We start from the raw sequence: 15,176 nt of genomic DNA on the forward strand, positions 1-15,176 counted from the left end.
TTGAAAATCAAAAAAAAAAGAAAACCCATAAAGTAGAACGAAACAAGAAAATAAAATGCATGACAAATTTTCAGAGCTAAACGCTTTAAAAAAATGGACAGCTCTTTTAAAGCAAGAATCTTTTTGCGTCCTCAACTGCGCATCTCGCAGCCCGCTTCAGCTCAAGTTTCGAATCTGTTTCGCGCCATTTGTCCCACCGATTCAACCCTTCGCGGGTCTGGATGCTGAGCGTATCGTAACCTTGTTTGATAATCTGATGGACTTCGCGAGGACCGAGATTCTTCTTCCGTGCGGCGGTTATCGGTTTCGGTACGCTATCGGCTGCTGCCCCATTCGACGGCTCTGTTGTCGTATTGTCTGTTTGGAAGAGCAGCGAGTGGAAGTGTGTAGACACGGAGATGAGGATGTCAATGGCGGCGATGTTCTTGTCCGGTGTCTCGGCGGTGGGCACCTCCTTGCTGGAGGACTCCGCCGGAGCCTGCTGGTTGGCAAATGGGACTATATTGTATACATCGCGGAAGCGAGCTATGACAGGCCCTGTTTCGACGATTTTGTAAAATAGATCATCGTAAGAGACGGGGTCGGGCAGGAATGTGTCGCCTGCAGAGAGACAGAATGCGATTAAATCGACAAGCGAGGTCGTTAGAGTATTGATACGAGGGTTTAGCGATACATCCGAGACATAAGTAGTAAGGAAGCGCATGAGAGAGAGCAGAGTTCGCCATAGTTCGGACCAGTGATATGTGAGTCGGGTTCTGTTGGATGCTAGGTAGGTGAATATGCGAGTGAGGATACCAATGGTGTGACTGTGTTGGATTGTGAGCCACAAAATTTCAATGTATAAACCAAAAAAAAAGGAACTTACCAGTAGAGATTCACGTCTAAGCGTCGCCGTAGATTGTGAGTCATGGTATCGATCATGATATCAAAAATGACAGTAGCGAGAACACGTTCGCCACTGACAAGAGGAAGATGTGGTTGTCGCTGTCGACAAAGACGAACGTGACACTTTCCTTCGTCGCTGCATATTCGCTTGCATAGGACTGGGTCCTCGACTAGAATGCGAAGTACGGATAGATTCAACTCCGAGTACGTCGCCACCCGCTCAGACCGGTAGGCATGTTGGAGCAGATAGGATGTCAGTGATAAGAAACTCGAGAAAGGGGATTCTTCGTTTCGCTTTTCCGGTACAGAAGTCACCAAATTGTAGCCAAAGAGCTTGTTTGCGCTGACAAAGTCGTAGGTAGCTAAGAGAACCGCAGCTTCGGGCACCGGTCTGGAGCGTATCAGTTAGTTTCCCTCTCTCCTGAAAAAGACAGGACGCGTGCTTACTGGGCCGCGAATGTCTCCTTGATCTCTTCACTACTCGAAGTGGCAGCCTTATCTTTGGGGCTACCGGCCAGAGCTCGCAGACCGAAAAAGACGAGGGTGTTGCTGAGTGTCCAGCCTTCGGGAAGATCGTCTTGGATGGCCACGTATCCGTTTCGAAGGCCGGCACAAGAAAGTCCTGTGCCTTTAACAATCTTTTGGATGGTGACTTCGTTGACGAAATCACCAAGCCGTTGCTGATACGGGTTCTGGAATTCGAATTTGTTGTAATTTGCGAGCAGTCCGAGAAGCAAAAATGGATCCAGTATTTGCAGATGGGTTTCGGAATCATGTATGAACTAGGGTTATTAGTCAAGAGTCTGTTTTTTCGGTATGTATACTACTATACCTTCATTATAGACGGAAAGATGTCGCGATGCGTAAAATACGAGACAAGGCCAGTCTTGTATGCACCACTAACCATCGCAATTGCTGTCCTAACAGCCTTCAATCGCAGATCAACTGAGAATTGAGCTATCATCAGTAAAGGATTTAAGCAGACAAATAGCTGTTACTTACACCGGGCGCCATTCCGGATAATCTTATCAAGCATACCGACAAATTCGGTGAATACTTGATCCCCTTCATCCAGCCCAGCAAGTACTGTGATGATATCCGAGCTAGGATTTGTATACTTTTTGATCAAGACACTCCCTAGAAAGGTTGTGAGGGTCTGCAACCATTGTTAGCCATGAATATTACAAAACAGTAAAGAGCAAAAAGAGAAGAGGTGGTTTGCTGACTTCAAGCGCGTGAGCGTCATTAGGAGCCACGCCAGCAACAGCTTCCCGGATAGCTCGAGCGAACACTTGTTGGGTTACTGCCTGCAATAAACATCAGATGTGTCGGCTGACCATAGGATATCGTGAAGGCATACTTGCAGCAGCAATGTGTCATCTGCGGTGAACCCGTCTAGAATACGATGCAAGTGCACCGTATCAGGCGGCAACAAGAAAAACTCCCGCCAGAAACCCTCACTGGGCTCAACATGGTTTTCTAGCTAGATGTACAATTAGCTTCTAAGCCAACAGAGGGGGAAAAAAAATCATCTCATGAGGAAGAGAGGGCGCACTTTGAAAAGTGTTTCATAGAGTTGCACAATCTTGGGCTGGAATATTTCTGGCCGAGCCTGCTGCGTCAAAGGCGAGGCTTCCATATTGGCGACTGCGAGCACTCGACTTTATTTACGCGGTCCAGCAACCATTCTATGAACAAGAATCTCCAGGGACGGACACCTGGCGAACGGTGATGTGGCGAATTAATCTCTGGCTGCTCTGACTCCCAGGACTGTGACAAGACTTCAACAAATTGTTGTTCAACGACAAATTACAGTCCACCATGGCACTAATCGACCGCTCGCTGACACGGCGCACAACCACCTCTCTGGGCGCCCACACATGCATGCATAATTGACTAGAAAAATTGGCATTTAAATAAAACTCCGAATCTAAATATTTCAACTTATAATGAATTATCAAAAAAGACGTGCATCTTGGTGGTTTTGGTTATATACCTCTTTTTCAGGCAGGCTCCGCTTCAATTTTGGATGGCCTAGCGGTATGACGTAACATTCTCGAGGCCTGGTTTCGAGTACAGGCCTGTTCAAGTTTTTGCATTTATTTTGACCGTTAGTTTTTGTCCTAAGAGTATAGAAGTACCATGCTACGAAAATGTCCAAAAGAACATGCGTAGCATAATACCCATCAATATTCTCATAAAAATCGTAACAGCAAATTAAAAATGCTGACAGATGACTGCGTAGAAATACGTCGATCGTGATTGGACGCCATCCCAAGCGCCTGACTTCGGCCGCTCAAAGCCGAGTTGCAGCCGACTTGAACGTTGACTCTTGATACTCCCGCTTTTTGATTATTAAACGTCAACAACTTCCAACTCTCCGTTCACTCATACTCTTCTGCGCATCTGCTTGCATCTACTTGGTCTTGTTATAACAGACTGTCTACTCTTGAACGAACGAAAATGTCAGCCACTTTGGCCTGTCGGCCTGCCGTGACATCATCCGCGGCAATGCTCAGATTCGCCAGGGTGTCTGGATGCGCCTGCACAGCTCGCCTTTTCTCTTCGTACCGAGGAGGCTATCAATCATCGAGACGCGACATGCAGACTGCGACTGCCTTCCGCCCTCATACTCTGCCGGACAACTTCCCTCCGCCTCGCAACACCGGCGTCCCAGACACATCTATCGCCGCAGATGCTCCATTTAACACAGCAAAGCCCGCAGCCTCTTCCTCCACCTCGCAAAAATCTCCAGTTAGTCTGAGAGAAGGCGAGGCGCAAAAGTCTGCGCCTCCTCAATCTACTTTCACCGCGGCGTCGGCCGATTCTACAACAAAACCTCGTCGTTCCAGGCTTCGTCCCAGAAAGGCCGCCATGGTACTGACCCCGCTGGCCGTGAGCCAATTGAAATCTATGCTGTCCCAGCCTGATCCCAAGATGATCCGCGTTGGGGTCAAGAACCGAGGCTGCTCGGGATTGGCCTACCACCTCGAATATGTTGAGAAGCCTGGCAAATTCGACGAGGTTGTTGAGCAGGAGGGCGTCAAGGTGCTCATTGATAGCAAGGCTTTATTCAGCATTATTGGAAGCGAGATGGACTGGCAGGAAGACAAACTCAGCCAACGTTTTGTATTCCGCAATCCAAACATAAGTGAGTTTTACTTTTCTGGTCATGCTCTGGCCACATCCTGCCCACCAGATGCTAACATACTATTTTCAGAGGAACAATGTGGATGCGGAGAATCTTTTATGGTCTAGGTACTAGTTCCGTACATACCCTTCGATCTTCTTGTGCATTTGGGCGGCGTTTCTGCTACAATCCTTCCATTCTTCATGAATATACCACAGTTTTTTATCTTATTGTACACATATATGACTGCGCCAGTCAGAGTTATACGATCCACGAACGAACTAGATGTTTCAGGGCATTTTTTGCATATTTATAAGAGTGCAATTCCCTTGCTGTTCAGTGGCTGTGGCACGAGATATAATTAGAAATATACAATTACAAAACTTAATAAACTCCACCCCCATTGAATCGTAGTTTCGCTAGTTATTTAAACTTGTTCTTACTATAGAAAAGTTCTCATTTCATTACTTCAGTTGAGATAATCGCTCGCCGCTAAGCCAGTGACGCAGGCGCCGATAAGCGGAACCTGTACAGATGCGGCGGCATTGTTCCGTCCGACTTGCTCTTACGAACAACACAGCGCTGAACGAATGACTTTATGGCACACCTCCAAATAATTCCGAAGAAAACACATCGAACATATAAGCAAACGTCAAGCAGCAGAAAATGGACGCCTCTACACATTCCCCAGAGTCTCTTGATACAGATCCAGACCTGTATCTGACCGTCCGTTTCTCCGCCTCCATCCCCGACGTCCAACTCGAAATCGCCAGCCCATCCACCACCACAGCCGCGGGCCTCAAACAGCTGATCAGACAGAAGCTACCTCGAGATTTGTCGAATCATAGGCTTCGGCTCATATACTCTGGCAGGGGTCTCGAAGATGCCGTTTCGCTGACAACGTCCCTGAAACTGTCCCCATCGCCACGAACGGGCACGCCGTTATCTGCGAGAATCGACATCCCCGAGACGGCAGGCGAGGATGCTTCAAAAGGAAAGGGCAAGGAGGTTGTGCGAAATGCCTCGCTACTTAATACACCGCGTCTCTACGTGCACTGCTCTATCGGCGATATCATTCTGTCGCCATCCGATCTTGCTACAGAAGCGGCCTTAGCATCAACCCTAACCCAAGATGGCGGCGATTCTACCGCAGAGAGCAGCAGCAGCACAGGCGGCCAGAAACTGCAACCAAATGAAGAACGGGCGGCGACGATAACCCCAGCTCCGCGAGGGTTTGATCGGTTGCTAGCCGCGGGCTTTACTCCCAGTGAAGTGTCGGCTTTGAGATCGCAGTTCCTCGCTTTGCAGTCTGTGTCTCATACCCCGGATACCATGCCATCAGGCTCAGAACTACGCGAATTAGAGGATCGGTGGATGGACGAAGGGTCGGGTGCAATGGGCGCTGGCGCTCTGGGTGGAGGAGGCACGACGTTTGGTGGCGGAGGCGGTGATGATGAGGGCGGTGGCCTTGGGACGGGGTCCCATGGTGCCTTGGACGATATGCTCTGGGGTGCAGTCATGGGGTTCTTCTGGCCGATTGGATGCGCAATGTGGCTGCGGCGCGAGGAAGGTGTTTGGAGTTGGCGAAAGGGTCTGGCGGTGTTTGTTGGAGTGGTGGTTAATATTGGCTTTGGGGCTGCGAGGGTGATGAATTGACAGCCTGGTTTGGTTTACATGGCCAGGAGTATATACATATACATGTACATTTTACGATTTTACTTGCATAGCATATTAGATACCCATAATGCATTGAAGATCATATCTCGATTGGAGTCAAAAGACTAGCTATATAAAGGTTTAATGAAATCACCGTTAATGTTACCACAATAGCTGAACGCCTGAGTAAAAGGAAAATAAAATCTACACTCAATGAAATTTGCTGTAAATAACGGCAAAAATCAAAAGAACGAGCACCGTGATGATGGCGATGGTTATAAGCCGATTTGTAGCCATCCTAGAAAAAAGACCATTAGCAATCTACTTGTAACGAAGGGGTTCTCAGATGTCAAGGATGTAATACCTACGAGCCATACCCCGCAGTGTCTTGATGCTGGTATCGACATAGCCTTCACTTTGATGCAAGTTCTGCCGAGTCCGCTCAATCGTCTGACGCTGTACTTCCAGGTCGGCCAGGGTACCCCGGCCAATATCCTCGGTTTCCAAAGCCAGGCGCTGACTTTCTTGTAGACGAGCAGAGCTGCGCTCTAAACGCTCTGTGCCGGACAACAACTGTTGCCTTTGCTCCATGTGCGCATCTCCGGCCTCCGGGTCATCGGTATACCGATCTCCAAAGAGCGCTCGGCGATCGTCTGATAGCGATTTTAATTTAAGCTTCAGTCCGTCGATATCGCTCGAGTAGTTGCGGAATCGCACGTTTACTTTTGAGCGTGCTGCTGATGGGATATTCTGCTTCTCCATGCGCATTTGGTCGAGCTGGGAGAGTGTAAGTTAGCAAAAGCCACAGCCAAGGAATCTTGTTTTCTTTTTCAATAAGGCGAATGTACCAGTTCATTTGCTTCATCCAAAGCTCTTTCTGTGTGACTAATGGCCGCCTTGCGTTGTTCTCCGCTGGCTTCTGCAACCTGGTCAAGCTTCTGGTTGATATCGGCCTGGATAAGCTTCAGCTCGGCCTCGTAGCTGCTGAAAAGCTCTGAGCCGGCATCTGTGTCAAGAGGGTTCGCCATGATGATGATGTGCTAATCGCAATCTATATGGGAGACGGGCGCAATGCTGCAGATCTGACTGAAACGCGGTTTCCGGGGTTGTCGCAAGTGAATACGATGGTCGCTGGGCTGTTAGACGGTGGCTGTCGGAAGAGAGGCCGGGCTGGAGGCTGGATATGTGGGAATAATATCTCTTCTGTAAACGCTGATCAAGGCGACTTGGAGAGAACTCGGAGAGTCAGAGGGTGGCGGAGAGGGACGGTGGCTGGTAGTTATGTAGTGTCGTAAGTTAACGCCGTCCCTGGCTGGCGCCTCGATAGCCCGAAGCCGAAGCGCTTTCCCCTGCTTAATGCTTATCGCCGGTCTTCACGTGATGTGCGTCATCAACATTGCCTGGCCTCGAACAATATCCAATCTTTTTAACCAGACTTTCTTATAATTTAGAAAGTATCGAAGGGAGCGACTCTTTCTAGAGGCGAGCTCCTGAGGAATATACGTTTTCTTCAATGTTTCAACTACCGATTGACGCGCGTAATATAGCTGTCAACTTTATGTAGTGGCGGATGACCATTGTCATCTGACTATATATACAGTTAGAAGTCCGTGAGAAGAACCATATCCCACCCTTCCCCGTTTGAGGTCACTGCGTCTAATCAATCAGGTTATGTCTGTTTGGTAGTTAGTTATGTCTACTGACTCAAGCTCCTGGTCTACTGTCCAGGTATTCCTAGAGAATAGTGATAGCCAAACCGCTCGCTGTTTTCATCAAACCCAATGGGATGAGCTCTGTCGAGTTGCTTCAGGTCTTGCTGGTCATTTGGAGTGCGTTGCCTTAGACCGGGTTGCAAGCGGACTTAACAATATTGTTCGTTTGCTAGAATTTTCCAACAAGAATTGCTGGGTCGCTCGGATTCATATTAGAAGAAACAGCTCCGCCCTTGTCAGCCGTACCAAGCTTGAAACTGAGATTTCAACAATGCGATTTATTAAGGAGCATTCCGACCTACCAGTGCCTCGAGTTTTTGCTTATGAAGTTGACGATAAAAATCTGGTGGGCGCCGCTTTTATACTGATGGAACTATTACCTGGCAGTGTGGCTATGGATGCCTTGGGCGGCTATGAGGTCCATCGCGGTGTGATTCCCAGAAAATACCGGGAAAACTTTTACCGCTCTGTCGCGAAGTGTCATGTTCGTTCCCAAACCCGGCATGCAGGCTCATCCAGGTATTTAGCTGCTTATCTCAAATTTTAGGTTCAGTTGACATCGTTACGTCTTCCAAAAATTGGGACGATTGTCCGGAACTGCGAGGGTGGATACGATTGTGGCCCCTTGCCAGGAATTGGCGGTCCGTTCGACACAGCAACTGCATTTTTCGAGGCGTGGGCGGACAGCGTCAAGTTTAAGTGGGATAAAGAAAGAATCATGAATATGATGCAGCGAGGTCCGATCCCGGGGGAAAAGATGGTCGAGATCATCGAGAACTTCCCATCACAGCTGAAAGCAATGGCTAGCCGACTGTCCACGTGTAACGAAGGACCATTCCCTCTGACCCATGATGACTTTCTCCATAGTAACATCATGGTAGATGAGGGTAGCTTTGATGTAACGGGAATTATAGACTGGGAAGGAGCATGCACCGTTCCCTGTGAGCTCGTCGCATTCCCAGATTTCCTTACAGCTATGCCAGTGTCCTTCGATCTGCCTCAGAAATATGATCGGCATGGACAGCCGTTGGATGAAGAATTACAAGAAGTTTGGCGTGAGCGAGGGGACTATATCGAAATGGTAAGGTCAATGGAGCATGCGGATAGCCTGCTCTCAACTTGCCTCAGCAGCAAGAAGATCCAGGCTATAGCTTATTCATATGGTGCGTATACTAGTGTTGGAAAGCTGGGCTTTTATGATCGAGTTATAAAAGAACTAGACGTTCTGGGATAAAGCTTTATCATCAAGACTGAGACTATTTCGAGATTCGTTGTAAAATGTAGCACGACTATATCAGAAGATTCGATAACCCGCAGCCATATGAGGATGTTCTTTCTTGATAGTACTCTAGAGTATTAGCTGATCTGTAAATAAGAGAATAGCTCTATTATAAATATTGATACTTTTGTATTATGATACTGTAGATATAGAATACTAAGATATAGTAAATTTAGTAGGTTGTTAGGTTTACTAAACTGTTAGGTAAGTTTAGAATATATATTTAGATATAAAGTTGAATATTCTAGATTTATATTTTATTACCGTATATGTATTGTAAATAAAAATTAGTATCTAGATATTTCTGGATTAATATCATTCTTATACTATATTATTTCTATTATAGCGTTTCTTGGCACTGTTTTAGATGAAAGAGAAGAGAGTTCTGGTTGTTACTCTGAACCTGTAAAGTAGTGTATAGTTGCCCAGTCTTAAATGTTGCCCCCGTAGAATAATCATTTATATTGACAGACGAATAATTAGCATAATTACTGGAAATTCTAACCCAATTGATGTTAATTTGAGAACCAATATCGCTATTATTACAAAACAAAACCAATCCATTCGACCGACGAGTTGAATAGTCAATTCATATCGTGATTACAAAAAAAAAAAAGAAACAAAAGAAATAAACCAGTCACGTACAAACCCCCGTCCAGCATTTACTCCTTGTTTTCTTTCCTGTATGTGTTCTTCTTTTTTTAATCGTTGAAACCCGAACAAGCAGATCATGGCAAGAAGCTTCCATTGCCTTGGTTGACGATGGCTGCGCTTCTTTTGGCGTCAATAAAAAGATCCTCGCATTCTGCCACATCTGCGACATCGATACCGCCTGGACGGCCGTTGACACGCGCCAAAATGCTAGCGGGCGTTAGAAGCTGTAGCGCGTAACGCAAGCTGATTTTGCTGCCATGCTCCGAGATCTTGTCGAGAGCAGGATCGGTGATGTTCAAGCTCTCTGTCTTGGCTCGAAGGCGGATGATAGTTTTGATCTCATCAGGACTGTATGGGTGCGTAGGAATGATGAGAAGACGGGCAAGCAGGTCGGGAGGAATTCCGTGGGCAGCTGTCACATCTCCTGTGCCCTTGATAACAGTGTTTCCTCTGTTGGATGCAAGTATGACAATGGGAGCGATGGGCGACTCGAGCGCTCGGTTTAGGTACGTGAAACATTCGATATCAAGCATGTGGACTTCATCAATGAACAAGACTCCCGGAATCAGTTCCGCTACACCTTGGCTGTCGAATCAAGTCAGTAAGAGGACCGAGGAGCTGTGACCAAGAGCTACTTACTCAATGTACCTGCTCACCACCTTATTTATTTCGGCTCGTAACTTTTCAGTTACCTCTGTCTTCTTTGGTTTTGAAAGCTGACCAAGCATAGACATGAGATCTTGTCCTCCTTGGGGACGAGCATTGGCCATGCTGTAATAAGTTAGTTGGGATCCCAAAGCTTTTCCTAGAGAAAATCACTCACTCTAGGTCATTGAGCGTCACATCTTGCACAATTTCTTTCTTCTTGTGGACCTCGCCCTTGGGGACAGGAACGTATTCCTCTGCTTCAAGATCGAACTCGGTGGCATATGCATCTGACCGTCCAACTCTCTTGCATGCGCCTGTGTTTGCTTCAATGTAGATGACGTCGCCAACGGTCACACGCTCCTTTTGGATAGCCTCGTAGATGCTAGGGTCGAGGCGAAGTTTCTTTGTGCCTTTATAAGATTTGAGGCCGACTATGAGATGGCTGATGGTCTTGCCGTATCCGCCGAGCGGGTTCTCTGCTTCCTCCGGAGTGAGTTCTGTCACTTCGCCTTCGTATACTTCTTTCGTCTCCCGAACTCGCAGTCCTTTCCTAAAGTTAGATGTGCCTTCTAAGTTTGAGAGTATTGTAGCCTACCGATAGCTCTCCGGAAGTTTTCCATCAAGGCTTCCGTCTTTTTGACCTCTGCAGAGTATAGTTCACTTCCGACAATAGGGCAGAATGGGACTTTGGTTCCCAGCTCTTGAGAGACGGAGAGTGCGAGAGCTGTTTTACCAGTACCGGGACCACCAGCAAGAAGAACTGCTCGACCAGCCATCTTTTTCGCTTTGATCAAATCGACAACGACACCACAGGCCTATAAAGGTAGACAAATATTAGTCTTGTTCGTGTTTGATGAACGTATAATAAGACATACTTCTCTGGCAGTAGGTTGGCCAACCCAGCCATCGGCCGCGCTCTCAGCGGTGCCATCTGACCGTAGACCGAGGCCTTTGATATGCGTATGCGCCATCGTCCTGTTCTCGCGCGTACCGCCCTTGACTTCGCTGATCTGCACCATGATGGACAAACAAGCGCTTCCACAGAAGCCGTAGGACTGGGAAGAAAGGATGGATTAGGATGAACAAAGAAGAAAATATCAGCGAGACCTGATAAGGAAACCCAGAAAAGAAACGACCGAGATTGGCAAAACGAAGAGAGCAGTTGTCGTGCGATCGGTCGGGTTGCTTGAATGAAGCAGTGAAATAAAGTAGCTTTGCAGGGTTGACGGGCTGTGAGCCAATGGAATGCCGCAGCAGCCAGGGCGGTCAAGCGCGGCCACCCCAAATTTCTCTCTTTCCGAAGGAGACTCTTTCTCCCGGGCTGGAACGACCCAAGCACAACAACATCACCTACAGGCTACAACTGTCTGCCCGGAGCCTCGGGCCCAATTGGTGTCTCATTCGTTGTTTTACTCTTTTGCTGGTGATTCGACCGCCTTTGCCCCCCAAAAAGATGTTGCTCCCGTCGTCCTCTCTCAGAGCGGCCTTTCGCGGGCTGTCACTCCACAGCACAACGCCAGCCAAGCGCAGCTTTTCGACCTCCCTTTGCTTGCAGAGTAGAAAGAAACTCTCGGAAGCCATTCCTCCTTATCCATACAAGCCGAACTACGTGTACAAGCAAGCAGACACGGGTCTATACGGCGGTGCGGCCATCCAATTCGGCAACAAGATTTCCAAGGGACGAAACAAGGGCAAAACGAGACGTGCCTGGAAACCCAACGTGCGATGGAAGAAGATCCATAGTGAAGCACTCGAAAAGGACCTGTTTCTCAAAGTCACCCGCAGGGCGTTGCGCACAATTGAGAAATCCGAAGGACTGGACAACTATCTGTTGTCGGACAAGCCAGCAAGGCTTAAGGAGCTGGGATTGACCGGTTGGGAATTAAGATGGAAAGTCATGCAGACGCCCAAAATCCAAGAGAAATTCAGACAAGAAAGGAAAGCGCTAGGACTCCCTGAAGCCCCGCCTACGTTTGAAGAATGGGTAAAGGAGAAGACCAAGAATAAGAGGTCCAAGGGGGATACTGCTTTTACAAGCAGTCTTAATATCAAGAGCCGGGTATCTCCCAAACGACCGGCATCACCCAAGGTGAAGTCGACGGAGAAGTCGAAATGAGGTCGGAACTTAGCGTAAGGTGCAGGAGGTTAACGAGAACTTTTGTATCATATCATTGAATGATGGAATCCTTCAGCACCAGGGCAAACCATGTACACATACCATATACTTTTTTCTATCTGTTTCTTTTTTCTACATTCAATTGCCAACTGTATTTCAAACGAGGAAATCCAATAGATCATTATTTTAACCATAAATATCCAATCCGGGGACAATTTAATGTTGGACTAGCAACAGTTTAATAATAAAAATTCTCAACAATATATGTTCAATTACTAATTAAAGTGATAGCTAGTTTGCAGAGTTTCTCTGCCACATTGAGTAATATGGCCGCATTTCTTCCTCACAACTCCTCCCTAGAGCATCGCATCCGTTGAAGTGAATTATAAAGTCTCCCTCGTGATAATTGCCATCATAAGCGGCATCTGGAGAGTCTTTGCTGTATGAATTAATAGTTCGTTGAGGAATAAGCGCCAACTTGGCAAGAACCGTTGCATGCCATTGAACAATATGATCCTATGAGAGAGACATTAGCCAACAAGTTCGAATCAGCTGTAGAGCTGTCTGATACATACCAATGCATGCTTTTCTGCCCTTGCAAAGTTGTATTTTCGATACAATGGGTCATACCACATATCTAAAAAGAAGCGAGCGAACTGGCCCTGTTTAATAATATAACTATCGGGGACCAAGTCCTCTGCATCTTGCGTAATGACCAGATCGACATCCTTGGCGGTTGTATGAGAAAAAGTCTTGATAACGCTATCAGGTGGGACAATGGACTGGTCCTTTATCATCAATGTCTGAAGCTGAGCCGGATTCAGGACGTGGCTCATGAGGGAGAGTCGGGGTTCCATGATCAAGGCATGGGCGCTGAGAAAGAAGAAGTATGTGGAATGAGGATATTCGCTCATCGCATGCCGAACAGCAGGTACCGAGACCCAGTTTCGGGGCTGTCCCTCGGTCAAGGTATAAACATAGTCGGATGCGTTTGCGAAAAAGGTGGCGTAGCCTATTTATACATGTGTTAGCTGGTGTTGTACTTCATGTCTCGGAAGAAATTGGGCTTATTACCATGTCGCGAAGCATAATCTTCTCGATTATTTTTTATATTCTGAGCATAGTTTTGACTAAGGACCTCACTGTCAAAGAGCGTGACAAGTACAATAGCCGGCGTGCCAGCCGGAATCGCTGCCCTGATGACTCCACTCGTAGGCGTGTGGGAGTACCGGGAAAGAAGGAATAGACCCGAAAATATCACAAATAGTACTATCCCGACTGTCTTTAGCTGACGGCGACGCTGGAACGACGATAGAGAGGAGCGTGGAGGGAATGGGGGAGCCGTGGACGACTTTCGTGGCGGTAGGGCGTAATGCATAGCTGAATGAGGATCGTAAAAGAGGTACAGACGACAAGATCGGCTAATGCTATGTATCCAGCATTGAACACATGATATTGGATCTCCACAGCAAGAGTCCTAAATCATGGTTTCTCCTTTGTAGCGAACGAGGCTTCGCGAGTGGTGGTTTACTGTTATTTCGTTGTCCAACACGGTGTTTGGCATAACAGTAATTTCCAATTGCAGCATGCGGGCCGGATCATCAATTAATCCTGGCATCAATAATAATAATGATTGAAATACTTCTGCATCTTCCTTCATACACCATATTAGTCGTGACAAATTAATTAAGACTACTCTATCAGCTAGTAATACACTTCTCACGTCTCCCCTCTTTGAAAAAAAAAAGCCAACGTCAACTCCGTCTGTGCTGATACTGATTAAACCCCTTGGCTAGCCCAGACTTTTGCCACCATCCGCGTTACAAGCTGTTACGGAACAACAGGACAGAAAACCTCATGTGAACCCGTTTGAACTCATTTACAGCAAAGGTGGCAGGACAGCAAAACGCTTGCGCTTGTACTTGTCACCAAATTCCTGGCGATAGCGGCGTTCCTTCTTCTTCGCCCAAGCCCACATTTGCAAAGTGCCAACAACGATGAAGAGGAAAACGCTCCAGCTCAGGCCAGTCAACAGGTAGATACCGATCCAGGCAATGATCTCGAACATGTAGTTGGGGCAGGTGACCAAGCCAAAACCAAAGCCTCGGGGAATTCCTCGCTCGGTAGTCCCAGGGCGGCGGAGATTTCGTAGGATCACATGTGCATTTAGATTGGCTAGCTCTCCAAACACGAAGAGAGCCAATCCAACATTGTACAACACCGGGTTCAGCGCGTCAGTTGCTGTGGGCGAGTCGGGGCGGAAAACCCAGTAGGCGATATTGACCCCAGCAAGCGCCCAGTAGTGACCGCAATTTTTGAATATATTCCGGGCAGGCATGGTTGCAAGGCTGAAACGGTGGATGAAGATTGTCTCAAACTCGCGCTTCAAGAAATGGATGACCAGAAGGGCACAGACGAGGACCTGGAGCTGCGACGGTTCGGCGAGTTGTTCAAAGTTAAAGTAGAGATAAGGCCGGAGCAGATAGAGAAATAGAGGTGGAATAGCGAGAGGACCCAGGTATTCGATAATGTATACGAATCGCCAGCCGAGCTGAGGACCTATGGTTTCATAGTCAGTACTGTGTGAGACAACACCATGGAGCCATTGACTTTACCTAGGTCCTTGACGTAAACCACGCTCTGGGCTTTGAGGCCAGTTTCTTGAACAGTCTCCGATCCATTGGACAGAGGGCTCCCATCTCCACCCTTTGTGATTCTCAACCGATGGACCGAGTATCCCGACTTCTGGGCGATGGTGTTGTAGATATCGCTGGTAGGGGAGGTTGTTGAAACAGTGAGTTCCTTCGGAAGCCTGCGAATTGGCTTTCCTGGAGGCTTGTTAGTTTCGCAGCTACAATGGAAACATTTTTTGTGCAGACGAAGCACGAAGCGCAATCCTACATACCTCGTGGATTAACAACAATGTCAATCGTTGACATTCTGGCTGCCGGACGAACCACGTGGAACGGATAAAACAGACGAGAAAAGAGCCTTTATTTCCCTTTTCGAGAGCAGGGAGACAAAGGGTTGGGGAGGAGGCGAAAGGAGGATTGAGAGTATTTGAAGGGGGGAAGGACCGGGTGTTTACTCACGCCG

The 15,176-nt window shown here is 47.5% G+C and overlaps 8 protein-coding genes across 8 annotated transcripts; 4 read left to right on the forward strand and 4 right to left on the reverse strand.

Moving 5' to 3' along the window:
• Positions 1-106: 106 nt before the first annotated feature.
• On the reverse strand, positions 107-2,524 carry TRUGW13939_02765 (uncharacterized protein; the record flags this gene model as incomplete). The annotated part of the gene is made up of 8 exons (XM_035485953.1): positions 107-806; positions 866-1,276; positions 1,333-1,667; positions 1,718-1,830; positions 1,888-2,041; positions 2,112-2,192; positions 2,246-2,368; positions 2,441-2,524. 8 exons carry the CDS (start codon positions 2,522-2,524, stop codon positions 107-109), a joined length of 2,001 nt encoding a protein of 666 aa, XP_035341846.1.
• An 872-nt stretch (positions 2,525-3,396) lies between these two features.
• TRUGW13939_02766 (uncharacterized protein) lies at positions 3,397-4,143 on the forward strand (the record flags this gene model as incomplete). The annotated part of the gene is made up of 2 exons (XM_035485954.1): positions 3,397-4,036; positions 4,106-4,143. 2 exons carry the CDS (start codon positions 3,397-3,399, stop codon positions 4,141-4,143), a joined length of 678 nt encoding a protein of 225 aa, XP_035341847.1.
• Positions 4,144-4,681: 538 nt separating this feature from the next.
• On the forward strand, positions 4,682-5,671 carry TRUGW13939_02767 (uncharacterized protein; the record flags this gene model as incomplete). The annotated part of the gene is made up of 1 exon (XM_035485955.1): positions 4,682-5,671. The coding sequence occupies one exon, from the start codon at positions 4,682-4,684 to the stop codon at positions 5,669-5,671; it is 990 nt and encodes a 329-aa protein (XP_035341848.1).
• A 275-nt stretch (positions 5,672-5,946) lies between these two features.
• TRUGW13939_02768 (uncharacterized protein) lies at positions 5,947-6,699 on the reverse strand (the record flags this gene model as incomplete). Its single annotated transcript, XM_035485956.1, has 3 exons — positions 5,947-5,969; positions 6,040-6,448; positions 6,520-6,699. 3 exons carry the CDS (start codon positions 6,697-6,699, stop codon positions 5,947-5,949), a joined length of 612 nt encoding a protein of 203 aa, XP_035341849.1.
• Positions 6,700-7,654: 955 nt separating this feature from the next.
• TRUGW13939_02769 (uncharacterized protein) lies at positions 7,655-8,617 on the forward strand (the record flags this gene model as incomplete). Its single annotated transcript, XM_035485957.1, has 2 exons — positions 7,655-7,867; positions 7,931-8,617. 2 exons carry the CDS (start codon positions 7,655-7,657, stop codon positions 8,615-8,617), a joined length of 900 nt encoding a protein of 299 aa, XP_035341850.1.
• A 773-nt stretch (positions 8,618-9,390) lies between these two features.
• TRUGW13939_02770 (uncharacterized protein) lies at positions 9,391-10,983 on the reverse strand (the record flags this gene model as incomplete). Its single annotated transcript, XM_035485958.1, has 5 exons — positions 9,391-9,901; positions 9,956-10,087; positions 10,140-10,509; positions 10,560-10,779; positions 10,840-10,983. The coding sequence occupies 5 exons, from the start codon at positions 10,981-10,983 to the stop codon at positions 9,391-9,393; spliced, it is 1,377 nt and encodes a 458-aa protein (XP_035341851.1).
• Positions 10,984-11,417: 434 nt separating this feature from the next.
• Positions 11,418-12,080, forward strand: TRUGW13939_02771 (uncharacterized protein; the record flags this gene model as incomplete). Its single annotated transcript, XM_035485959.1, has 1 exon — positions 11,418-12,080. One exon carries the CDS (start codon positions 11,418-11,420, stop codon positions 12,078-12,080), a length of 663 nt encoding a protein of 220 aa, XP_035341852.1.
• A 291-nt stretch (positions 12,081-12,371) lies between these two features.
• TRUGW13939_02772 (uncharacterized protein) lies at positions 12,372-15,019 on the reverse strand (the record flags this gene model as incomplete). The annotated part of the gene is made up of 6 exons (XM_035485960.1): positions 12,372-12,596; positions 12,656-13,092; positions 13,155-13,507; positions 13,964-14,639; positions 14,696-14,908; positions 14,986-15,019. The coding sequence occupies 6 exons, from the start codon at positions 15,017-15,019 to the stop codon at positions 12,372-12,374; spliced, it is 1,938 nt and encodes a 645-aa protein (XP_035341853.1).
• Between the last annotated feature and the right edge of the window lie 157 nt (positions 15,020-15,176).

This window comes from Talaromyces rugulosus, chromosome II (genome assembly GCF_013368755.1).
Source record: "Talaromyces rugulosus chromosome II, complete sequence".
NCBI lineage: Eukaryota > Fungi > Ascomycota > Eurotiomycetes > Eurotiales > Trichocomaceae > Talaromyces > Talaromyces rugulosus.